General features: G+C 38.7%; 1 protein-coding gene across 1 annotated transcript in view; it reads left to right on the top strand.

Moving 5' to 3' along the window:
* The window catches only part of LRRC69 (leucine rich repeat containing 69), an 82,754-nt gene that overhangs the window by 20,350 nt on the left and 35,237 nt on the right, over positions 1–27,167 (top strand). The window contains exons 3-5 of the mRNA XM_039240588.1: positions 1,971–2,043; positions 9,408–9,603; positions 12,126–12,197. Coding sequence (XP_039096519.1) covers positions 1,971–2,043; positions 9,408–9,603; positions 12,126–12,197 — 341 coding nt within the window. The remainder of the gene's footprint in view (positions 1–1,970; positions 2,044–9,407; positions 9,604–12,125; positions 12,198–27,167) is intronic.

The following is a 27,167-nucleotide window of genomic DNA, read 5'->3' as shown; positions in this document are numbered from 1 at the left end:
ACAGACTAGGCAACCCTGGAACACATTCCCACATGAGAGTGATGGCCAGGGGCTGGCTGAATGGTAGCTGGCCTGTTAGATAAGGCAGGTGCTAGCCAGCTCAGCACACTCCTGCCAGTTACACTCCAGCCAGGGCCACTACTATGGTTTGAGTTAACTTCTCAGTTCCTGCAGGCACTTCAGTTCGAGAATCGTCTACCCTGTTTGTGAACCTACAGCTGCAGGAATTGTAGGATGGCTATCAACATAGGGAAAATCAGAGAAAATCTGTTCAAAAGAAAAGCCTGAGGAATGAGGGAAAGAAAGGAGTAGTGAGAGACAATATGAATATGAAGCTGAGAGAAGCTGTAATGAGAAAGAAAACTCTATGTTCTACAGAGACTCCCTGAGAGTATATCCACCAGACTGAGCAGCTCATGGGAAAGTCAAGAGTATTAGCCTAGAGCTGGTATGGGTGTCCTTGATCATCACAACCTGGTTCAGTGGTTCAGAAGCATGAGAAGCCCAAGAAACCCAGGCATGAGCATTTCTGTGACTACCAAGAGTAACCAAGGGCCTATGTATATACACACACAGCTGAAACATACATATTTGCGCCTATAATTACGTAGCACTACATACAGATTACGCATACACTCATATGCCTATATTAGTATGATATACACCACCCCCACCCCCACCCCATCCCCGTGGGCTAAGGGCTCAGTGTGTTGGGCGAAGGAACAGCCACAGCTTGGCTCCGTGGGAAGTCCAGAGCCAAGCCCCAAAGGGAGAAGCCTGCCGCGGAGATGTACCTGGAGCCACTGCACACCACATCTGGGGGCACGGATTTGGAGTCCAAAGGGCTGGTGGTGCGACCCGGGGAGATGCGCCTCACCGGGAGCCTGACAAGCCGCACCTGGCCAGCCTGCAGTAGAGCACCCGCTCAGAGGTCTCCGCCGGAGAGGCGCGCCTGACCGCGCTGTGTGGACACACGGGGCTGTCGGTTCAACAGGCGGGCAAGAACGACAAGTGCACAGGCCCTCAGTCCGTCCATTTCGCCCTGAGCCCCGCGCAGAGCGTCTGGTGGTCCAGGAGGACGCCCGCAGTCCCGGGAAATTGGGCAAAGACTACCTGAGCCCCTTCCGGCCCTGGCGAAGTAGATCCGCGAGTACTCGCGCCCCGCGCTGGCGCACGTCTGCTCGGCCCCCTTCAAGGACACGCTGGCCCCGGAGCTGCGCGAGCACGTGCACACACTGCACGCTCACTTCGTCCTCCTCACCAGGCAGCTTCACGGGCACGGCCCCAAAGAGAGCGCCATCCCTGGCCACCGCCCGGACGTAACGTGCAGCGGCGCGGCTACAGGGGCGCAGAACCGGCCCCACAGGAGTGCCACACGTGCGGAGAGACGGAGGTACACGTGCCCGCGGGAGTGCGCATACGTCCGGGGCATGCGCACTGGAGGTCTGGGAGGCCCCCTCTGCGCACCGCCGGTGCCGCTCAGCTCTCCGGCCCCGCCATTGCTGGGAGCGCGCCGGGAGAGGGGCTTGGCTTGCCGTTTGACTGCTCTCCCCAAACCTTGTTGATGGCTGGATGAGCGTGGCCTGTAAAGAGGAACCTTTGGAATTCATTCATTCATTCAACAAACATTTATAGGACAGCCCTTGTGAGTTAAAACTAAAACATAAGAACTTTTATTTCTCCAAAGGATACATGTGTGCTGTTTCCAAGGGGCACACGCATCCTGATGTTTATAGCGGCATTATCAATAATAGCCTAAGTATGTAAAGAGCCCAATTGTCCATCAACAGATGAATGGATAAAGTCTCCCCCTTTCTAGCTTAAGCTAGTTTAAGAGGGCATTTGTCACCAGGAGCCCCAAGTGCCTTAGCCAAGGCAAGAAACCAGAAGGAAAACAGCGGTATATAGAAAAGTGACTAGGAGTTATTTTCTAAGAGACAGCTAAAGTGATTAAAATTATTTTCTCACAGATGGCTTACAGAATTTGATTCTGCTTAATCTGAACAACAATCAGCTGACATGGCTTCCTCAAGAAATCAGCAGGTAATTTTGTTTACAGTGAGACTTGTTTAAACATCCTGTCACCAGGCGCCTCCTGGTCATCTGTTGTGCCTTAGTGGGGTTTATATAGGGCAGAGTGGCTTCTGAAGGACTGAGGCAAGCCGCTGATGTTTAGCAGATGATTCTTTAAACACTTGAGGGAAATCAGAAATAGCATAAGTTGGTGGTCTTGGTGTAAAAGTGGGGGTTTGAAGCAAAGTTCTGAAGTTGATTGTGATCTTGATTTCCTAACTCTGGGGCTCTTGGAGTTTGCCCTGATACAGGATTGGGGATGTGAAATTTTACGTCATGTAAGTATTGGAAAACGTGTTCAGCTTGATAGGAAAGGTAATATAAGAGCAAAGTGTTGAAAATCAAGATCTCATTTTCATGTAAAAAATCCCACATTTTATTATCATTAACAACAACAAAATGCTGCACATCTTATCCTGCGTGTCTGCACAGATGGGCTGCCGTTACAGTGGCTTTCTGGAGCCAGCTGCGGGCCTGGTCCTCCTGCAGGCAAAATGCTCTCTTGGGCTTTTCCTCTGACAGATGGAGAGAAAACCCTACTTGAGTTTACTTGACTTTGGAGATTCCCTTTATTGCCTGTTGAATAGAAACAGATGTGTTACAACATAAGAGCATCCAGATTTTTAAAGGATACAAAACTATGAACAGTCCTTAACCAAGGGATTTTTGCAACACCTAAAGTCTATTCCAATTCACTTGTCTATACCTCTAGCCCATCTATTATGCTTTCCAGAGAGATTTTCACAGAGAAAGTCATGTTTGGAATCAGAGTAACTGGGAAAAAATTTAACTGTTCTATTTTCTAAAGAAAAGGAATATTTCTAATAATGAAAATGTCAATAGTTGTCTGCTTGCTCCTTCATTTATTCAGCTTCTCAATGGATTTGTGTGTCAATGCTGTAACGAAGAAAGGGAAGATCTGGTGAACTAGGTCATATCTTTGTGCAACTAGCCTTATGACTTTGGGCAAGTAATTCAGCTGCACCTTAGCTTTCTAACTTCTAAAGGAAAAAATTTGAGTATATAAAAGTTAAAACCTTTGCAGCAATAACATGTTATGAGTTCACAATTCAGTAAGCTTAGCTCTGTTTGGAGTACTAAGTGTAATATTCAAAAAACTATAAATCTACAGGGATATGTTGGAAAATGAAATAAAAGCTCTCACTGGAAAAAGTAGGATTACAAATATATAGGATCAATGCTATTTTATAGATAATTCTGGATTGTCTGTATTCTGGCTGTATCCTTTATTAAGCTGATTGGTCATGTCCTCAAGCAGTATTTCTGTTTTCTGGCCTTGGGAAAGTTTCTTCCCCTTCCCATGACTTAGTGTCTTCAACTGAAACAAGAGAACAATAGTAGCGCCTATTCATAAGGTAGTTTTGGCAGTTACGTTCACTAATTAATAAAAAGATAGAGTTGAGTTAGTTAGAGTTGAGTCTGGGACATAATGAATTGCTTTGTGTATGCTAGCTTTTATTGTTATTGGTTGTTCTTTTTCTTTCTGTTCTTCCCATTCATTCCTTGATTTAGTGGTGGATTTGGGAAAAGCCCTGAGCACACATGGCTCTGCATTCTCTTTTTACTCTGCCATGAAGTAAGCAGCTGCCTTAGCAGGAAAGGCTGTCACTGGGTAGGTATGTTTAATTCAGTGGAAGGTTGGGATGCCTAGGTGGCTCAGTCAGTTAAGTGTCTGACTTTGTCTCAGGTCATGATCTCACCGTTTATGGGTTTGAGCCCCACGTCGGGCTCTGTGCTGACAGCTCAGAGCCTGGAGCCTGTTTCAGATTCTGTGTCTCCCTCTCTCTCTCACCCTCCCCTGCTCATGCTGTCTCTCTCTCTCAGAAATAAATTAAAAAAACATTAAATTTTTTTTAATTCAGTAGAGGGCTGGTAGGAATGTTCATGGAAGCTCTATGCTGATGTGTGATTCCCTTTTCTCTGAACCTCATGTCTCATTTCTCAATTTGTTTAGAACCTGGGAGGGGGAACGTTCTGTTGGTTGGCTTACTTAAACTACAGAGTCATGGTTCATGGACTTGGAGTGAAACCTGGACAGGTTAGAGTTTAGCCCCTAAACAACTCTATAAGGGGCAGAGCTGCACAGCCACAGAAGGCAAAAGAGAATGTGGGCATTCTGGGAACAGAATCTCTCTGAAAGAAAGAGACAGAGAAAGGAAGAGATGAAGCCAGTAGGCTCAGTTCTTCCTCCAAACTTGCCAGTCAGTGAAGTTATTCTTTAGCCCACTGGAGAGGAAGGGGGCAGGGAGAAGCTGCAAGTGCACCTCCTGTAGTTTTCCCTTGGAAGAGTAGGGAAGGTCTCCTGCTCCTGGAAATGGCAACAATAGCAGTTCCTTGTTTTCTCCTCTGCTCTTTATCAACCAATGAGTGACAACTAGTTAACAGTAAGTAGCCTCTGGGTGCAGGTTAGTTCCTTGAAATAATGACAACATGAAAAGCCAACTGCCATAATATTAATTCAGAGCAGAATCAATTAAAACAGTGATTGTAACAATGATTAGTGAAGAGAATTCCTTGTTTCTTTCTCCGCAGGACCTACTCCATACATTTTCACTCTTCTAACATTGAGTCGTCCATTTTTGACTCTATATCCTCTCTGCAAATGACTTTGCACCTTATTTTACTGAGACATTTGCACTCCCTTCATTCCTTTCTTTTCAGCCTCTTTACCTTGCCTTAAGTAGATCTTAAGACAAAGTCTGCTTCTTGCATTTTTCCTCCCTCATGGTCTCTCCTTCGTAATGAGAGTTCTTTAAACAACCATCTGTCTATTGCTTTCATTTCCTACTTAACTCCTTAAAATTCTGTTTTTTCCCTCTTCATTCTACTGAATATTATTTTCAAAGTTCATTAATGTCCTTTGGGCAATCAGATCTAATGGCCTTTTCTATCTGCTGAATACCAAGTTACACAAAAATCGTGAGTATTCCATTCAATGAGTTTTGACAAATGTATACACACCAGTAAGGTATTGAACATTTCCTTCAACCTACAAATTTCCTCACGCACGCTTCCAGTAAATTCTTGCCTCTCATAAGCAACTACTATTCTGATTTCTACGTCTACAGATCAGTTTTACTTATTCTGGAACTAAATAAATGGAATCATACAGTATATATTCTTTTGAGCCTGTCTTTTGCTGAGCATACATTTTTTTGAGATTTACCTTATTGTTGCATTTGTCAGGAGTTTGTTGTTTTTTGTTTATCCCCAGTAGCATTTCATTGCGTGAATTATGCCACAAATTATTTTCTCCTGTTTATAGACATTTGGATTATTTCCCACCTGGGGCTATAATGAATTAAGCTATTATAAATATTCTTGTGCAAGTCTTTTTATGGACATATGTCTAATTTATTTTTCATTTCAATTCCTAGGAGTAGAGCTGTAAAGTTGTCGAGTAGAAATGTAGGTGTATGTGTTAATTTATCAAGAACTGCCAATAGTTTTGCAAAGTGGTTGTACCATTTTACATCTTAGCAGTTTTAAAAATGTTAACCAGTGTAGTGGGTATGAAGTTACATTTCATGGTATTTTTAGTTTGCATTTCCCTAATGTCTAATGATAGCTGAGCATCTTTTCTGTTCTTATTCCCCATTTATGTATCTTCTTTTGTGAAAGTGTTGCTATCAAGTGTTTTTTCAAATACGTTTTTTTCTTTCTTAGAATTGAGTTGTAACAGTTCTTTAGGGGCACCTGGGTGGCTCAGTCGATTAAGTGTCCTACTCTTGATTTCGGCTCAGGTAATGAACTCATTGTTAGTGAGTTCGAGGCCTGCCTTGGGCTGTGCACTAACGGTGCAGATGGTGCTTGGGATTTTCCTTCTCTCCCTCTCTCTCTCTCTGTCCCTCCCCTGTGCACATGTGTGCACTCTTTCTCTCAAAATAAATAGCTAAACATTAAAAAAAGTTCTTTATGTGTTCTGGATACAAGTGCTTTCATACGTGTATGTATTGCAGATATTTTTTCTAGTATGTGGCTTGCCTTTTAATTTTCTTAACATTATTAGAGAAGAACCGACATTTTTAACTTTGATGCAGGCCAATTTGTAAATATTTTTATTTTAAGATTAGTGCTTTCTGTGGCATTTTAAGGAAATATTTGCATACCCCGAAGTTATCAGGATATTATACTTTCTTCTACAAACTTTATAGTTTTAGTTTTTATATTTAGGTCAATGATTCATCACAAATTAATGTTTGTGCATAGTGTGGGGTAATAGTCAAAGTTCATTTTTCCCCCACATTATCCTATATTTTCTTCTACAAGTTTTATAGTTTTAGTTTTTATATTTAGGCCTATGATTCATCTCAAATTAATGACTGGTGTGCTGTGGGGCGATGGTCGAAGTTAATTTTTTCCCCACATGTTTATCTAGTTGCTCTAGCATCATTTGTTGAAAGATTGCCTTTTGAGGGGGTGGGGCACTGGAGCAGCACACGAGCAGGGGAGGGGTAGAGGGAGGGGGTGGAAGAGAATCTGAAGCAAGCTCCACACCCAGCAGGGAGCTGGTCTGGGGCTGGGTCTCACAAGCCTGAGATCATGTTATCAACTGAAAGAAATCTTAGTTATAAACTGAAAGAGACATTACCAAGAGTCAGTTACAGCTGACATCTTATATAGTATGAGATAAAATAAGAGAACCAGGCAACTGAAACACAGAGGTTTTTTTCTTAAAGAAAACATTTTTAATTTTTTGGTTATTTATTTATTTTGAGAAAGAGAGAGAGCATGAGTGGGGGTGGTGCAGAGAGAGATGAGGAGAGAGAATCCCAAGTAGGCTCTCTACTGTCAGTACAGAGCCCAGTGTGGGGCTCAGTTTCACAACCCTGGGATTATGACCTGAGCCAGATTCAAGAGTCAGGTGCTTAACTGACTAAGCCACCAGGCGTCTCTTGACTTTGTCTTTTTTATAATAGTTTTTGGCCACGCTAGGTACTTTGAATATCCATATAAATTTTAAAATTGAGTGTCAAATTTTACAGAAAGAAACTGTTAAGATATTTATTTGGCTGAGTTGAACCGTAGATTGATTTGGGGGAGAATTGGTATCTTAGCAATTCATTTCTTTTTATAAATGAAGAAGATATATCTACTTTTCTTTAGAGCTCTCTGAAATTTACTATCATGATTTACAGTTGTTAGTATAGAAGTCTCTCATATCCTTTGTTATATGTATTCCTAAATATTTTACAGCTGTTTTCTTTCTTTGATGTTACTGTAAATGGAGTTTTTAGAACTATTATTTTCTAATTGTTTGTGTTTACAGTATAGAAATCCAATAGATTTTTCAATAGCGACTTTGTAGTCTATGACCCCGCTTTTGGTTCTAGTAGGTTTGTTTGTTTTTCCTCTTTAACATTACAAACATTTAAAAAAAATGTTTATTTATATTTGAGAGAGAAAGATAGTGCCCAAGCAGGGGAGGTACGGAGAAAGAGAGAGAGGGAGACACAGAATCTGAAGCAGACTCTAGGCTCTGAGCTGTCAGCACAGAGCCCCATATGGGTATCGAACCCATGAGCTGTGAGATCATGACCTGACCCAAAGTTGGATACTCAACCAACTGGGCCACCCAGACACCCCTCCTATCTTTAACATTTAAAGTGTTGATCATCTCTTTAATTTGAAATACTCTCCTCCCATACCTTTAAATTCCTTGTTAACCTGATTCATCTCCTGTTTCTTTGTTCACGGTTTGTTTGTCAGAAGTTCACATTTCTCAAGAATCTTTCCTACTGGCTTCTCTCCTGCCCTTTTTGTTGTTTTTCTTGTCATTCTCATCTATTCACATGGCTTCCATTGTCAAGTTTATAGTTTTCCTCTAGTCCCCTTCACCTGTACTGATGACTTCCTTACCCGTAGACCCCCCTTTTTAATAGTCTAAAAAACATCATCTCATTCTGTTATTACTTTAATGTTAACACATTTGTCCTTGAGATTGTTATATCATTCTTAGTTTTGCAAGCAGACACATCTGCATTTAAATCTTGACACTGTTGTCTACTGGGTGAGTAATTTGGTCAAGTTATTTACTGCCTTTATTTTCCTCATTTCTAAATTAAGGGTAATAATTCAAATCTTAGGGTTGTACTGATAATTAAATTTAATGCATAGGTGCATAGTTGGTGCCCAACATTACTAATGTCTTTCTCCTTTATTCAGAATATTAATATTTTCTCAGCTTATTGTGCCCCCCATTGCCCTGATTTTCCAAGTTCTGTTATTCAAAGCCAAGTTCAAAATGTTTATTCTTCCAAAATGCTTGTGATATACCTCACATACCATACCTGCAATTAGAAACTAAAATTTCTTTAATCCCTGTCTCCAGGTCTGATGGCATTTTCTATCTTCATTTTATGGCTCTATCTAATATCTCCTTCTAGACCATGATATATTTAAAGGCAGAATGTGTGGTTGATTCATCTTTGCATCTTTCATAGCAACTAGGAGTTCTTATATCTGTTTGATGCAGGATATTTAATCTGTACCTATATTGATATCTATACCTCTATCCATTTATATCCATGTAAATATTATGTATATTTGTGTATATGTATGTCTTCCTTTGTCCTCTGGCTTCCTCTTCCTTATAGCCATTATATATATATACAAAGAATGAAAATAGAGTTTTCTCTTTTTTAAATCTAGGCTTTGATTACATAAAATACTTTTAACATGAGGGGTGCCTTCATGTCTCTTTCAGTGGAGTGTCAGGTTTCCACTCAGGTCATGATCTCAAGGTTTATGAGTTTGAGCCCTGCATCAGGCTCTCTGCTGTCAGTGCAGAGCTTGCTTCAGATCCTCTGCACCCCCAATCCCCTGCTTCTCCCCTGCTCGCACTCTCTCGTAAATAAGCACTAAAAAAATACTTTTAACACAAGCTATCTGATTATAAAATAGCTTTAAAAGTTAAAAATTTTGGGGGCGCCTGGGTGGCTTAGTCGGTTAAGTGTCCGACTTTCTCTTAGGTCATGATCTCGCGGTTCGTGGGTTCAAGCCCCGCGTTGGGCTCTGTGATGACTGCCAGCTCAGAGCCTGGAGCCTATTTCAGAGTCTGTGTCTCCCTCTCTCTCTGACCCTCCCCTGCTCACGCTGTCTCTCTCTTTCTAGCTCCTAGAAATAAAAATATTAAAAAAAAAAAGTTAAAAATTTTTTTATACTCAAAGTATTTATAATAGTTGTGAACCTGTGACTAAAGTAAGGCTCAGGTGAGCAACAAAAAAAAATGAATTGACACATGACTTCTGATAAGTGATACGCCCAACTGACTTTCTTATTCTCATGAATGTCATTCATATCCTTTTTTTTAGATTAAAAAGCCTTAAATATTTGAGTATAAATCATAATCAGCTAGCCAGCATTCCTAAAGAACTTTGTTTTCTTAAGAATCTTTTTGAACTTCACCTTAACTACAATCAGCTCAGTTGTATACCTGAAGAGATTAAGTTCTTGAGGAAGCTCCAGAAGTTTCTTCTGGTCAGGAACAACATTGAAGTTCTGCCAAAGGTAAGCAAAACATGGAACCAAATTTTCTTGGGTAATAATTCATTGTAACATGATAGGGAGTGGTTATGGAATAGATTTGAACATCTGAATATAAGCCATCAAATATTTGCTTTCCCTTCAATTAGACATAGTTCCTAAAGTCCTATGACATAGGAGGGTAATAGCTTGAATTATTCCACATAGTAGGTATGCCAAATTTAATAAACAAGAATACTGGATGCTCACTTAAATTTGAATTTCAGATAAGGAATGAATAATTATTTTAGTATAAATATGTTCCAAATATTGCATGGGGCATACTTATACTAAACAAAATTGTTCTCTGAAATTTATATTTAAGTGGACTTCTTGTATTTTATCTGGCAACCTTGTGTATGGCATAATATGTAAGTGCACTTTGGTTTTGGAATATGTGCTATCTATTTTCCATTTTTCCTACATAGCTACACTTCATCCTTTTCCAACCTGTTCTGGGCCTAGGAGACTGACCTGCATGGGCATCAGGAAGGTCCTTGTCCTCTGACTTCCTCTTGGATGAGGGCAGGAGGAGAGTGAGTTCCAGATGGTATTCCCCTGGTACTCTTCCTGATAGGATGTTGTAAGTTGCCTGCACACATTTCTGGAAGACCGTAGTTAATATTAGTTGATCATCATGGGGACCGTTACTACCTCCCCTTGGCTCTTCAGGCCTGTGGCAGTGAAGAACTACCCGCTGTTTGGGGGAACTCTGTTGGAACCTTGTCAAACTTTTATATATGGTGGCTTTATTAAACTCCTCAAATTTCCCAGTTTGAGAGTACTGTTTCTTGCTGGGAACCTGTCAGTGGGTTTACTTTGCTTCCCTATGCAAATTAAAATGAACTTGATAGACGGGAATGCACGTCATATAGTAAATTGAGGAACACAAAAAGTAGATCCATTCCTACTGTTTCATTTTTCTCTCAAGAGGATAACATTCCCTTCAAAACTTCTGTGCACACTGTAACGTGATATGTGAAAATATAGCAAGGCGTAGGCTGTAAATAAGTATTTTTCAAAAATTTTATTCTCTGGGTGCCTGGGTGGCTCACTTGGTTAAGCATCTGACTTTTGATTTCAGCTCAGGTCATGATCTTGTGGTTTCATGAGTTCAAGCCCCGTGTCAGGTTCTGTGATGGCAGTGCAGAGCCTGCTTGGGCTTCTCTCTCTCCCTCTCTCTCTGCCCTTCCTCCACTTATGCTCTCTTTATGTCTCTTAAAGTGAATAAATAAACTTAAAAAAATTTAATAAATGTTTTCTTAAATTCCTTAAGAATCCTAACTTTTGTAAATAAGTAAGAATATTTCTTGAAATTACTAAGTAAATCTATTAAAAGTATAACTCCTTTATTTGAGGGGAGAATAATCACAGTAGTAACAGGATCATTGTCATGAAGTGTTATATTATTTAGTGTTAATAACTATGGTATGTTGCTCTTCTTAAGAAGAATGTATAATTGTTAATTATACATTAACATTAAGTGTTCTTAAGAAGAGCACTCTAAAATAAGGAACAGAGGTTATGTGACTTAAACACAGTTGTAAAGGTCAGAGAAGGGGCTTAAATCCATGTCTGTCTGACTTAAAAGTTTGTACTTCTCATCATTACTCTTACTACAGTTCTTAAAAAAATCCTGAGGAGTTTGGACTTTAAAATTGTAAATGCTAGTAAGTCCTGTCCTAAGTTACTATGTAACGAATGCCTATGATTGTTTATGTCCTTGTACATTTAATATGATTCAGTCTTTCATTGTGCTTTTCAGTCTGCATTATACATGATAAGGCATTATAGAAAATATTCATTTGTTTTGATAATGAAAAAATTATGAATCATTTTCTGGTACATTATAAATTATGTGTATGTCTGTACATGTGTGTGAATGTGTATGCCCATTCAGTCACATTGGATATGTAGATAGAGACACTAAGAGGTTTTATATATTTATTTATTTATGAGGAAAGGATTTAGTTAGCACAGAGCTAAGCAAAAGGTATACGTGAAATAAATGCCTTCGGAATTGTTGATTCCTTTTACATCTGTTTCTCTAAGGTTCTTTCTATTTTAATTTTAGTAATGTCTACTGAGTTCTCACTATGAGGTCTTTCAGTAAGCACTTTCTGATTAGTAACTTATTTAATCCATTCAACAACCGTATCAAAGTAAGGGCTTCCATTATCACTTTCATTTTACAAATGGAGAAAATGAAGTACAAAAAGGTTGAGACATTTGCCTCTAATTACATAGTGTTAGAGGTGAGATCTAAGCCTACAGATAGTCTAACTTTTGGCCACCATGTTATGTTATCCTGGAATGGTCAGAGGAAATGGAGACCTTAGAGAATCTGGCACCCCAGGACACAGTCACTCCTTAGGGAGGGTGTACTGAAAAACTGATCAGGTAATTAGGAAGGATGGTCAATCACATCAAGTTAGAATTTAGAAGAAATATTTATGATTCTACATATTAGATTTTTAAATATCTCTCTTTCTTATTTTCTGACACAGGGAGTTTGTAGTCTTAAAAACCTAAGAATCCTAGACATAGCTGGAAATATTATTCGGACATTTCCATCAGGAGTAAGTAGAGCCTACTTCTATTATAACTGAAACATGACTTCGTTTATGCTATTGAGATTAGAGAAATATGCACAGTCGTAAAACCTGTAGTAATTGGAACCTTGGATTATACAAATGACTCAAAGATTTGCTTTGTTCTAGAAGTTCAAAACCTGTTCTCTCCCATTCCTTCTTCTGTGTTCTCTGCGTACTGAAATTGTTTGAACTAAGTGAACTCTGATTGTTATCATAAATATTTTACTATATTAGTTATGGTTAAGTATTTTTGTTATTATATATACTGCTTTTAGTCATCTCACACTTTTTGAAAATATGACTTTCCAAGACATAAATTGTTATCCCTTATAATTAACCCATGATGACACTTTTGTTAGTTATTTTTGAGCCATAAATAATGAAAAATGCATTTTTCCTATTTGTAAATGAATTTTGACTTTCCTATATTTCAAAGAATGGAGAATTAGTTGGCCTTGGCAATTTTTGAATTTTGGGAAAGAAATGGCAGTTTTTCAGATCACATTTTCCATCTAAGCAAGTGTAATTCTGCATGCAAGGTAATGGTTAGAAGCCCATCAATCCAGAAGGTATACAATAAATAGTTTTTGATCTATTTAATACTTATTCTCATTGATTAAATCCAAATTGAGATTTCAGTGCTTTTTACCCTTAGAGCAATTTTCTTTTGTAGTAAAGGTGACTCAAGTATGAAAAATGAGTATAAAGTCTATTTTAGAAAAAAATGTAGTTTCTGTTGTGTAAAATTATACATTAACATAAAATTTATCATTTTACCCATTTTTAAGTACACAGTTCCCTGGCAGTTGTATAACCATCAGCATCTACCTCCAGAAGTGTTTTTATCACCTCCAACTAAAACTGCATTCCCCTTACACACAGCCTCCCCAGCCCCGCCTCCCTCACCCCCTGGCGGCCGCCATTCTACTTTCTGTCTCTACATATCTGACAACTCTGGGAACCTCATTTAAGAACAATATGCATCATATGAACGTATCATAATTCGTCCTCTTGTGACCGTATTTCACTCTTAACATGTCTTCAGACTTCATCTCTGTTATAGCCTTTGTCAGATTTTCCTTCCTTTTTTAAGGCTGAACAATATTCCATCAAATGTGTAATATGTGACATTTTGTTTATTTATTCATCTATCAGTGGACGCTTGTATTGCTTCACCTTTTAGCTATTGAGAATAATGCTGCTATGAGCATAAACATACAAATATATATTTGATTTTCTATTTTCATTTCTTTTGGATATATACCTAGAAGTAGAATTGCTGAATCGTATGGTAATTACATGTTTACTCCTTTTTTAAAAAGATTTTGTTTAAATTCCAGTTAGTTAACAGTGTAACATTAATTTCAGGTGTACAGTGTAGTGATTTAACACCTCCATACAACACCAGGTGCTCCTCACAAGTGCCCTCTGTAGGAATCGCCAAACTGTCTTTCAAAAATACACAGTTGTTTTTCAAAAATAACAACAGGATGTTGTTAATATGGACCGGGTAAATGTTACCAAGTTTTATCATCCTGCGAGTCTTAGGTCAACTCTCTTTCTTTCCTGTGATGCCTTCCCTGTTTTCCAAAGTAGACTTCTGATGCCATCTCTTCAATGGTTCCATTACAGTTTATACCACATAGTAGAGTAATTTTTTCCAAGTCTGTCTTGCCGTTAGACTGTAAGCTAATTAAATTACTGAGCATTTTAGTTCCCTTGAAACAAATATTTTATTTTTTAAATGTTTTTTATTTATTTCTAGGAGAGAGAGAGAGACAGCGTGAGCAGGGGAGGGTCAGAGAGAGAGGGAGATACGGAATCTGAAGCAAGCTCCAGGCTCTGAGCTGGCAGTCCGCACAGAGCCCGACGCGGGGCTCGAACCCACGAACCGCGAGATCATGACCTAAGCGAAAGTCAGACGCTTAACCGACTAAGCCACCCAGGCGCCCTTGAAACAAATATTTTAAAATTAAAAAAAATCTTTTAGTCAGTGATCTTTCTCCAGCTCCTCTCTCCCTTAAGAGCCCAGTTAGTTTTTAAACCGCATTTACTTGAAGAAAAAGTTTACCTGATAAAACTGAGAAAAAGTTTTAATGATTATCACCAGGGGGCATCATGACATTTGTCTGTGATGTGCAGTTTGTAATAAAATATCATCTATAAAACATTTGTAGACTTAACAGAAAACTTCACACTTCTGTAACACTCTTGATCAGAATCCTCTGTTAGTGTTCTAACTGCCTGAACTATCATGACTGTACTTTTCAGACTGAGAAGTGGTGCTAAAACTTATATTTCTAAAACAGTTCTTTGCAATTGTTAGTAATTTGCAGATTTGCAAAGCAGTTTTGTATGTTATCAGATATTTGTAACAATTTGATATTGAATAGCTCATGGAAGAAGACACATCTGGTATTATTTTTCCTGTTCAGCACTGAGACTCCAGAGAATTTGCCTTCCCCAGTTGCCCTTAGACTTGAGAGGGCATCAGAGTCCCTGGGTGACTTGTGAAAAGGCAGAGGGCTGGGCCATACCTGTCGAGTTTCTGATTCAGTAGGTTGGGGAGCCCAATAATTTGCATTCCTGATAGGTTCTCAGGTAATATTGATGAAAGTCTGGAGACCACACCTGGAGGACCACTGGCCTGAAGTATAGAGCAGTGTGAGAGTTTGAACTTGCACTCCAGATTTTCAGCTACAAGCCCAGGGCTTTTCACATATTAGAATGCTGGCTCTGAGGGAAAAAAAAAAAAGGAAAGAAATTCTGAGGAATAAATTCTTTGTCGCAGGAGTGACAGGCAGGGCAGTCTCTGTTATGCTACACAAATAAACGAGACATTTCTTTCATCTCGCTGGGACTTTGGGGTCTGAGAGTTTCCCTGTGCCCTCAATTAAAATGATACTCAAGGAACATGCCAGTGTTATATATTCTGGAAAACACAAGGAATGCCTATAAAGTTGGAAGCTGAGTTTTGTATGTTACTTACCTCTCTTCAGCTACTCCATGGATGTATTTGGAGCATGTATGCCATTGATATAACTTCCTAAATGTTTATTCATCAGCCAACCTACATATCGATGAGATTATTAGCACGTGACTTTAAACACTAAATTTTATTTTTGGAGAGAGTTTGGTCACATCATCATGATGTAACTTTTAATTGTTTCTGAGGTTTGTTTTTATAAAGTTTCCTATTTACATCCGGTGGTTGTATTTGGAAGTGAGGCTAAAATATTAACAAGGACACATATAAATATGAAATTTATGGGAAGGTGCTTTGCTGAGCATAGACATTGAACAAATATGCCTTAAAAGATGTAAACCATAGCCAATGCTACATTTTCCACAGTGGCTGATTGCTTTCAGTTTCAAATTCATCATATTAACATTCATTTGAAGCTGTGGTCTCCATAAACAGATTCTGTGGTAGAGTTAAGAATCTTGAGTATTTGTATATCCCTAAAGTCTGTAGACATACAGTGTTTTTATAAGAAAAAAAATACAAGGAGAAAGAGCCTCATACAGCGGTGTTGTCATGAGAAAAATATGCTTGGACTATTTATGGGATGGATAACAGTTATAGCACCTATTCCAGTTTATCAGTGCCCCCTTTTTTTCCTTCAAGAATTCTTCAGTCATCATAAATCAAATTTGAGAACATTTGAGAACAGTACAAACACTTTCCCCTTTCACAGTATGAGAAACATAGGAGAAAAAAAAATGTAAGTAACTTTCCCAGAAACACAAATCATCTGAATGGCAAAGAGACTATTCGAATCCACCATTCCTAAACAGAAATTAAGTATGCCTAAATTAGCATCTTACCAGTTGTGTGACCTTGAGCACATAACTCAGTCGCTTTGTGTTACGTTTTTTTTTTCCCTATGGAAGTTGGGGATATTAATAACACTTACAACATTGTTGGGGAAGGAGCTGACACAGAACTTGGTGTGCAGCAAATATAGAAAGAGTAAATGATTAAATGAGATAATTCATATAAATCTTTTACTAGTGCTTGGCACATGATAGATAGTAAATGTTAATTTCTTTTCATTTTAAAGTTTGGTCTGAGCTACATGCCACTGAATCCATCCCAAATAAAGAGACATTTTTGCAAGCCTTTATTTTATTTGCTTATTAATTAAAAAAAATTAATGTTTACTTTTGAAAGAGAGAGAGAGAGCGCGCGCACACAAGTGCTCACCAAGCAGGGCAGGGGCAGGGAGAGAGGGAGGCACAGAAACCAAAGCTGTCAGCACAGAGCTCGATGTGGGGCTCAAACTCATGACCAGAGCTGAAATCAGACACTTAGCCTACTGAGCCGCCTAGGCATCCCTACCCACACCTGAATAATTTTAACTATTGCAAATAGTAGAGTTTTGGCTGATCTGTATGCGCAGGTATACTAGGGGCATACAGTTTATTAGCAGTTTACTTTGCTGCTTGTTCTCCATGTGTTCTTTACACAAATAGCTGTTCCAAGTTATTTTCCTCTGTAGACCCATTTATAGTCTTCTGACCTACCTTGGTTAAACACTAAAACAGAACCCACAGATAATTTCCCTGAAGACAGTCCTTCTTTCCCTGGTACCTCACCTGTGATTCTGTTTATTTCTGTCTCATCCTTTCACACCCTATCTCTTGGCTCACTTGCTTTCTGATCGTCACACCAGATTATTCTAAAAATAGGACCCCCCATTGCTGAACTCCCTTTTTTTTTAAACCCTTTTCTCAAATTGTTGCCTATTACTTATCCTGATGTCTTTTCTTTCCTCGAATACTTTTAGCTTAAAATGGTATCTCTGTGGGTGTCTGGGTGGCTCAGTCGGTTAAGCGTCCTGCTCTTGATTTTGGGTCAGGTCATGATGGAGGTCCCTGATGGAGCTCTCACATCAGGCGCCACGCTGAGCCTGGAGCCTGCTTGGGATTCTCTCTCTGCCCTCCCCAGCTCTCTCTCTCTCTCAAAAAAGAAAAAAGTTTCTCTATTTATAGCCAATGCTGATTGATTTTGACCCATGCCAGTCTCAGCATATCTTGCTATGGTGTCCTTGGTGCCAGATACTTGCCTTACATCTAGCACGGCACCGATCCTGACTTAGTGTCACTTCAGCCTCACATTGGTTTAATCCATAAAGCCTAAATAGTTCACAAATGCTCCCAGCATCTTTTATTTTACTTTTCTTTTTAAAAAATTTTTTAAATGTTGTTTATTTATTTCTGAGAGAGAGAGACAGCATGAGCAGGGGAGGGTCAGAGAGAGTGACACACACACACACAGGATCTGAAAGAGGCCCCAGGCTCTGAGCTGGCTGTCATCACAGAGCCCGACGTGGGGCTCGAACCCACAAACAATGAGATCATGACAAGAGCAGAAGTCAGACCCTTAACCAACTGAGCCACCCAGATGCCCCTACTTTTCTGTGCTTAATTCAAAGTCAAGTGAAGAAAGCCATGTTATTTTTGAACGACTCTCATCATTTACAATGAGACTACCTGCCTTCCGTAGAATGATTTCTGTATAGGAGCAACTGCATACAAATATGTGGACTAAACATAAGGAGGCCATTTAGCTTTGGATAAAGAGAAATATTGCTGTGAAACTTACCGAACACCTGGAGAATGGTTCTATAAAATTTCAAAATGTCCATGACCAAAAATGTCCTTGAGTGGCCAAAAGTGCTGTGCAATCCTGGGAAAGGAGATGCTTGGGAAAATGAAATCGTGATGTTTACTTCTATCCAAACTTTTGAAATTCTGTTGCAAGATGATTAGAAAATAGCCTAAAAGTTTAAAACTGATAGGCAGGAAATATCCATGCAGCTGTGTTTATCTCGCGGTTCGTGGGTTCGAGCCCAGCGTCGGGCTCTGTGCTGACAGCTAGCTGGGAGCCTGGAGCCTGTTTCGGATTCTGTATCTTCCTCTCTCTCTGACCCTCCCCCACTCATGTTCTGTTCTCTCTGTCTCAAAAGTAAATAAACTATATAAAAAATAAAAAAAAAGGACACCTCCAAATGTCTCCACCATCTAGTGTTTTGGTCTGAGGTATCCACCTTGTTCCAGTAACCCGTGAGAAATTCTAGTCATCTGCTCGTCCTCTTTGCTTTTCTGTCTCTTGAATAGCAACATTAGAGATCGACTTCGTTCTTGTTGCCGTATCTATAGTTTATTTTCTGTCTTTGTTGAATATTAAGGAAAGCTACAACCCGTCCTTGACGCTCACTAAATCCTCTCTAAAATTCGACCTTAATGTGAAAATAGTATATTTTCTTTGGTTGTTGGTGCTGCCTGCAGTGGTTCAGTTTATTAGGAGATATACATTTAAAACAACATTTAGTGACCTTTAAAAGAATGGGATACGGGCCAGTGCTTGCCTAATGAAAACCCCTTGTGGCCTCTGTGGTTTTATATAAGTGATGTAAGCTTAGCTAATAGAGAATTAGTGAGTTCCAAAACTTGACTAAATGCCTTGCCTGTCACTACTTTTATGAGAATGAGATCATGTTTTCTGCTCTTTCTTATATGGGGGGAGGCAACGAGAAGGGTGTCAAATTATATGTGATTGCTTCTTTCACCATTCTAATTCTAAAATTTCATGAGATAGACTTTTTGAAATGAAAAGCTTAGAGAAAATTCATAAAATATTGCCCTGGAAGCAGTGAGGATTTTGTGAAAACTCTGGCTCAAAAAATTGAGGGCTCAATTAAGTTACAGGTATAACTGATATTCCCTGCTTAGCTAAAGTAAATAACCTGAGTTCTGCCTTTATACTTCTGTATGTGCTTGTATCAGAACTCGAGACAGGCTGTTCTTGGATGCCTGTAAGTGCTACAGAGTATCCCGTTCCACATGGAGGGGTGCTGGTTGACAAGGTTTAACTCTCACTGGTTACTCTTGGAAATTTTATTGTTCTAGCCAAGTAGCTAAAGACATTGAGGAGACAAAAGGGATGCTGTTTTGTCTTCAAAATGGAGACCCCGCAATTTAAGTAACACTCACTTTATGTGTTGAGGGAAAGGGAGCATAGGGTTATTTGCTCATAGAGTCAGAGTCAGAGGTAGTATTTTTTTCTGCCTTGTGATAAAAGCTGAGTTTACATGATTTCAAAATGAGGGCTAGTACTTTTCAAGGGGTAATAAAAAATGAGAAAACTTTTAAAGACAGGCCTTGATTGAAATTTAGTAATGCAGCCTATTTAAGCATTGATTTTTATTTAGATGATGACTTTTTCCTCACCCCCTATCTCCCAAATGAAAGCAGGGATTTTTGTGTCTTTTCACTAATGGATTCCCAACACCTAGAACAATGCCTCTAATGCAAATTAGATGCCCAGTAAATACTTGATAAATGGATAGATGGATGGGTTGGGTGGATATGGACTTTACCTAACAAACATATCTGTTTTATTTTGCCCAAAAGATCAAAACTTATTTGTGAGAATGAGTAACCAAAAAGTTGGTCGAAGGCAGTAATTTTCAACCAGAGAGGATTTTGCCCTTCAGGGACATTTGGCAATATCTGGAGATGTTTTTGGTTGTCACAACTGAGGAACTGTGATGGTTCTATTAGCATCTAGTGGGTAGAGGCCAGAGATCCTGCTAAACATTCTATCATATACAGGGCGATCCCCTGGAACAAAGTACTATCTGCTCTAAAATGTCGGTGTCTTGATTTGGAAACCCTGGTTTAATGAATTTGCTACTTACTCCTCTGTGGCTTCCAGATCATAATCCTTAGAAAATATATCCTTATCATATACATGTTAGAGTGCATGGGAATCATTAGTGGTGCTTCTTAAAATTTTGATGTCTAGGCTCCATGGGTATGCATTCTGAATTATGGCTAATAAGCTTTATGCTTTAAAGTTGTATTTTCTTATATTAATGTGGCTTTATCAGCTACATCTACTTTGATTCATGTTTGCAAGTTATATCTATTTTAATTCCTTGCTTTCAGCCTTTCTATATCCTTAGGTTTTAGATACATTTCTTATAAATAGCATATGACTCTTTATTTTTAAAAGCCCAATATGATAATTTGGGCTTTAAATTGCAGCATTTAGTTCATCTAAATTTAATGTAGTTGCCGATTTATTTGGGGCTAAATCAGTATCTTCCTATATATTTGTAATTTGTTCTACTAACTCTGTGTTCCTTTTTCTCTCTTTCCTTACCTTTTTTCAAAATTATTGGATATTATTTTTATCAAAATATTTTTAAAAATATTTATTTATTCTTTGAGAGAAGGAAAGAGAGCATGAACAGGGGAGGGGCAGAGCGAAGGATACACAGAATTTGAAGCAGGCTCCAGGCTCTGAGCTGTCAGCACAGAGCCCGACCCGAGACTCAAACTCACGAATTGTGAGATCATGACCTGAGTCTAAGTCTGATGCTTAACCTACTGAACCACCCAATGTCCCTGATTGGAGATTTTTATGATTCCATTTAAAAAAATTCTTTGTAAAGAATTTGTATACAATTTTGTTATTCTTTTGATTTACTACCTTAAAATTAAAAAAAAAAATCCTACTTGCTTTATGAAAGTGTATTATTAATACTTATACCCTACTCTTAGACAGTAGGCAAAACTTTGGGCAAAAACTTTAGGATACTTTAAGTCTATTTACGACCTCCATTCTTAGATATTTTGGATGTATTATAATTTTGTACATTAAATAAAATTCTATTTTGGGTGCCTGCATGGCTCAGTCAGTTAAGGATCTGACTCTTGATTTTGGCTCAGGTCATGATCTCATGGTTGTGAGATTGAGTCCTGCATCAGGCTCAGCATGGAGTGTGGAGGCCAATTGGGATTCTCTGTTTCCCTCTCTGCCCTTCCCCTACCAGTGTGTGTGCACTCTCTCTCTCTCTCTCTTTCTATGGAAAAACTTTAAAAATAAGTACATAAATGCAATTGTACTTTAAATATAACTTTCTATTTTAAAAGGTTTTTATTATTATTTTACACGGGTAATATTCATTTAGATTTATCTGCATGTTTCACATTTTTGTTGTTCATTCCCCCCTCCTCCCGTATCTCCCATAATCCTTTGGGATTCTGTATTTGTTTCCAGCTCAAATCACAGTTTTTAGTCTTCTTTGAGAAGGAGTCTACTTGTTCAGTTTCCCAGTTTTTGTTTGAGTTAAACTACCATTCTTTTAACTTTATTCTTGACAAATAACTTTTACTGGGTATAGAATTTTAAATTGACAGTATTATATTTCACTACTTTCAAAACTTCCACCATCTTCTAGCTTCCATTGTTGCCCCTGAGAAGTCTGGGAAAAGAGTAGCTGTTGCTCCCCTCAGGTAATCTGTTTTTCTTTTCCTGGCAGCTTTAAACATTTTCTCATTGTCTTTCATATTCTGCATTTCAAGTATGGTGTGTCTAGGTGTGAACTTCATTTTATTTGTCCCACCTGGAATTTATTTGGCTTCTTAAGTATGTAAATTACTATCTTTCATTGTTTTTTGAAAAATTCTTTATTATCTTTTTCAATATTGCTTCTGTCTCCTCCTTCTTCTCTGGTAACTCTGATTTCCTATATGTCACAGCTTCTCACTTTGTCTATTTTTGTCTTACCCTTTCCCCCTCCCCTCCTCTGTTTTCTTTCACTTTGTCTCTCTGTGTTTAATTCTAGATATTTCTTCCCAGTGTATTTACAATGTAATAATTTACTCTTCAGTTGTGTCTAATGTACTTTTAACCCATCCATTAGGTTATTTCCATTTTATTCAGTGGCACAATTTTTGGTGGGTTTTTTTTCAAATCTACCATGTTATTTTCCATATTTTTCAGCTGTCTACTAAAAATTTTAAGTTTAGCTTTTATTTCCTGGAAAATGTTACATATAGTTGTTTTAATGTCTAAGTCATGCAAATCCAATATTGGGATGTACTTTTGGGTTGATTTCTGTTGTTTGTGTAATTTATCTCTATCACTTAGAGTTCTCCATAGAGACGCTATTTAACTCAATGTACCATCTTTTCCTCTTCTGTTCTTAATGATGTGTATATATGGATCAATATTCTCTCTCTCCAGGTATACACACACACACACACACACACACACACACTTAATATTGCGTTAGTTTCAGGTATGTAACATAGTGATATGACAACTGTGTGATATTATAATGCTTGGTTGTATTTGATTATATCCAGGAAATTGTGTTTGAAAAATTAGTTTTGAAAATAGATTGAAGCCTCAGATGGTGTTACTTCCTGATGAAGTTTTCTTTCTTTGGCCGCTTTTACAGTGATATAATGGCATCACTATAATACAATGGAAATAATAATATGGTACCACTTTAGTCTAGTTTCAATGCTTAAGACTTACCTAGAATATGGAAAGTTGGGCTGCTATCTACGTGGGGTGGATATTTTTTTATTCACCCTTATTCATATGTGAAAATTTCTTTCTGATATCAGAGAGCAAAAGTGGTTTTAAATGTGGGGCCCATTTCTTTCAATATCTATCTGCTCCTAGATCATGTCTTGCTTTTCCTGTTGGTCATGTTAGTTCTTTGATGCCTTGAAGATTTCTAATATATAGTTATGTTTTTTGAGATATTTTGTCTGAATTACCTTATTTTCCATTACTGGATTTGGAAGTTTTTGATAGATTTCATTAAGACAGTAAGAAAACTTGTGTGACTTTATTCTGAAAACCTTATTTATCTTCCAATACATTTACTTTTCTTTAATGAACATTCACCTCTGCTCATTTCTAGGTATCAGAATGTGAAAGAGCAAAGTACTCTAACTTTGACTCAGTCAAATTATCTTCCTGATACATAGATACAAGATCTGGTTCTTTGGTTAAGTAGTATTTATGGTCTCCTTATTTCCTGCCTTTCTGAAAAATAGTCTTCCCTCATCTCCCCATGACTGGCTCTTTTGTATCATTATAGGTCTCAGGGTGGGTATCAACTTCTCAGGAAATCCTTCCCTGGATACCCAAGCAAAGTAGTCATCTCATTACTCTATGATGTCAATTTAAAAAAAATTTTTTTCTTTATGGTATGTACCACTGTTATAAACATTTGTTTGTTTATTTGTTTGCCTGCTTATTGTCTGTCTTTACTCTCCATTCTTTTGTGCCCAGGGGAATGTAAATTCCCATGACAGCAGTATACTTGTCTGTTTATTCATTGCTATATTCTTATTGCCCAGGGGAGTCCTTGGTAGATAGTAAGCATTCAATATGAATTTTCGAATGAATGAAGGGCCTGATCATAGCCATCATTTGATTTTCCTACTCTTCATCTGATGCCCATAAGTCACAAGCATTGGGAGGGTCCCAAGAGTCTTCTCTGACTTTGAAGTGAGAATTTATCTCCATCTGTCCCTACTTCCTACATCTTCCACTTTATTTACTTGTTCATATATTGCTTTCCTGCTCCATTTTCTTTAGAGGACTCTGTGTTCCTTAGTCTTGCAAGACAACTCTAAGGTAAATCTGTTTAACAGCTGCATTACTTTGCTATTATAGTTATACTTGCTTTTTAACTTTGAGAGATAATTAAAGTTATACAAAACTCTAATAATTCTTTTTGCCTAGGGTGCCAAGATGTTTAGAACAGAACTGAGAGATTATGGTTTGTTTGCTTGTTTTCTTTTTAAAGATTTTATTTTTATATAATCTCTATACCCAACATGGGGCTCAAACTCACAAGCCCAAGATCAAGAGTCACATGCTCTACTGATTGAGTCAGGCAGGCACCCCTGACAGATTACAATTTTAGAATCACCATCTTTTTCTATATTTTTTGAGTTCTAATTTTATTGCCCACAATTTATAAGTCTTCTACTATAAATCACCTAAAGTCCTTACAAGATAATTAAGAATATATTAAAATACAAACCAAGGCAAAAATAAAAACCTGAGCCCTGGCTGAGTAGGTATCCCAGGAGACTTCCAAAATGCCCTATATTAAATTGCAGGGTATTTAACATTTTATTCATAATCAGTAGTGAGGGTAGGAGGGAAAGGGGTCACTTTTCTTACTATTCGTAAGATTTTTATGCTGTGAGGATCAAATAAATTTATGGAAAATTACTCATGTATAAATTTAGCTTTCTCTCTCTCTCTCTATTTTTTTTTTTTTTTGCCCCTTTAACTGCCCATATGCAAAAAAATTACACTGGTGTGCAGAGGAGATATAATGGTAGATAGGTACAGTGATTAGTGACAGTGGAGACTCAAGATTCTAGAGCATAGTGACGTCTGGGTGGCTCAGTCGGTTAAGCGTCCGACTTCAGCTCAGGTCATGATCTCACGGTTTGTGGGTTTGACCCCCGCATCGGGCTCTGTGCTGACAGCTCAGAGCCTGGAGCCTGCTTTGGATTCTATGTCTTCCCCTCTCTCTAACCTTCCCCTGCTCTCTGTCTCTCTCTCTCTCAGAAATAAATAAAAAACATTAAAAAAAGTATTAAAAAAAAAAGATTCTAGAGCATAATGAAGAGAGGAAAATCACCTTTATCAAGAAGACACCTATCCAGAAGTGTCAGGGAACAAGGCTCAGAAAGTAGTTCTTTCTTTTGTTAATACCAGTGCAGCTCTCCTTTAGGAAATTCTGGCAAGAAATTTCCTTGGACTAGCTCGAATCTGAGCATTAGGGGCAGAACCATCAGGGGTGGACAAATGCCATCCTAGGAGGAGTGCTTCTCAGTTTGTGATATATTGTTATATTGTTAATAAGGTCAGAGTTTCATCTGCCTAGGTCACAGATGATTGCTGGAGATAGTAATATGCTAAGGAGGGTATGTAAAAATTACTGTATAAAAACAAACAATGATAATTAATATTCTTCAAAAACTATATGTTTGGTTTTGTATTAAGTACTTTAGAAGCATCATCTTATTTAATCTTCATATAGCTCTGTGAGCTAGGTCCTATGGCTTTTCCCATTTTACAGATGAGAAAACTGAGAGGCCTTGGGAAGAGATTAATGTATCTCTGTTAGAGCTGAAATTCAAATCTAGGTCACGTCAAAGTCCAAATACTCTTAATTACTGGTAGCAATTTATATAAATATACCATGCTTAATGATCATAGATCGTCCCTATTTGTCAAGATTGTATATTCATTTAATTTTTGTGGAAGGCATGGCTGAGTTGAACTAGCCAGAGAAAGGACTGATCTCTGAACCCGCTGCCCCTGCTGCCCCGCTCCCTGTGCTCTTATAGTCTCTGGCTAACTTTAGAAAATTGAAGTCAAGGCCCTTGAAATAGGTTAAGTTGAGATGAGGAGTGGAGATTAGCAGTTGATTCTGCAAGCTCTTGCTGAAACGGACTTTTTGTGCCTAGTAAGTAGGAGGAACAATTGGTAACATCTGAAGTTCCCCTCAAACGGAACCTCTAACCTTACTGCTGAGGGCAAGAAAACATACTGAGATTAGAGCATATTTTTAGGTACATGTTGGAGAGTTTGTTGCTGGCATCCCTGGATTATAGGGAAACTTCAAAGAAACTGCAGGTGCGACTTCCTAGGAGGATAGACTAAAGAGAAAGCAGAGCTATGAATCAAGGAAATAATTCCAGACAGAAGACACTGGGTTTGTACAAGGCTTAAGACAGCTAAGCGGTGCAGCGGATATCAGAGAACCAACTCACAGATGGGGAGACAGTAGGTGACGCTGCAGAAAGCTGAGTGTGTCACCGCGGAGATGGTGAGCTTTTAGATATTGTAGTTTTTTGTGTCAGAATATAAACATTGTGCTTTTAATAATACAAATAATACTGGCAGCTGTGGTAATTGACTGAGCTAACAAGTGTAAGTCATTAGAAACCTAGCTAGTGCTTTAGGTTACGTTAGTCCTGATTCCTGTCTTTGCCTATTACCATCACAGCCCAGGCACGTCCCCCCCCCCCCGGTTACAGTGCTGTTGGGTTGCCATCATGCTGTCAGGGCCTTAGAGAGGTTCTAGAAGATATCCCTCACTTTTTCCCCTAGGTTATCCCTTACATATCTAGGTGCCCCTCCCCCCACCCGGGGCAATCTGACCCAGAGATGAATGAGGACAGGGGGATGGAGGAATGATAAATGGAAAAACTATATAACCTATGCATACCTGAGGCTTATTGGAAATCTAATTAATGCTAGCATTTTTTTTTAACTATATGGCAGAAAGAACGGTTATAGTTTATGCTCATGGATCAAAAATGCACTGCAAAGCAAGAACAAAACAAAATAAAACAAACATGTAGCTTGTGTTTAATATTACAGTGGAAGAGGCCACTTTATGAAATTATTTTACAGCAGTCCCATGTAATTCTTATTCAGGTATTCACTGTTTTGGAGTACAAGTTCCACTGAATGTCCCCCGGGGAATAACAAGTAGAGTCAGCCCAGCACTAACTGTCCCCATAAAAGGAACAAGGGGATTTATGTGTCTTCAGAGTAAGACCAGGACTGCCAACCAGGCGCTGTCTTTCAATAAAAGTTCTGTTCCTGCCCATTTTCATAGACACAGTGCTGGTCATAAATTCTGCCGTTCTCGTTCCCCACCTATACCCTGGTGATCTTGCCTGATTTCCTTGCTGAACAGTCACAGTTTTTAGTTACTGTATTGCCCCACCCTTGTTGAGTAGTGATCCTTATTCAAAGATTAGGGATTTGAAAAGTGGAGAAAACAAGAGGACACCATGTGGAGAACTCAGAGTCCCACAGAAGCAGCAAAGTAAGGACAGCTCCGAGGGAGAGAAGGTTGGGTAGTTCCTGCGAGTGCTTTCAGAACAGACAAGGAAGCAGGATGGGAAGGAAATAGCCAGTGGTGTGCTGGTACATGTTTGACAACCAGCTCTCTTTGTGACATCTACCAATTTCCACGGGGTAAATAGTCCCACCATAGCATGTTTCAGGTTCCCAACACCATATCACCAGAAGCCAAGTTGACCGTCGATTCTCATGATTGGCTTTCCTGATCTCCTACCACTCAGCAAATCAATGGC

The sequence above is a fragment of the Hyaena hyaena genome, unplaced genomic scaffold (assembly GCF_003009895.1).
Source record: "Hyaena hyaena isolate Hyena2069 unplaced genomic scaffold, ASM300989v1 scaffold_177, whole genome shotgun sequence".
Classification (NCBI taxonomy): domain Eukaryota; kingdom Metazoa; phylum Chordata; class Mammalia; order Carnivora; family Hyaenidae; genus Hyaena; species Hyaena hyaena.
The sequence above is the reverse complement of the archived record's forward strand: the minus strand, read 5'-3'. Positions and strand labels throughout refer to the sequence as shown.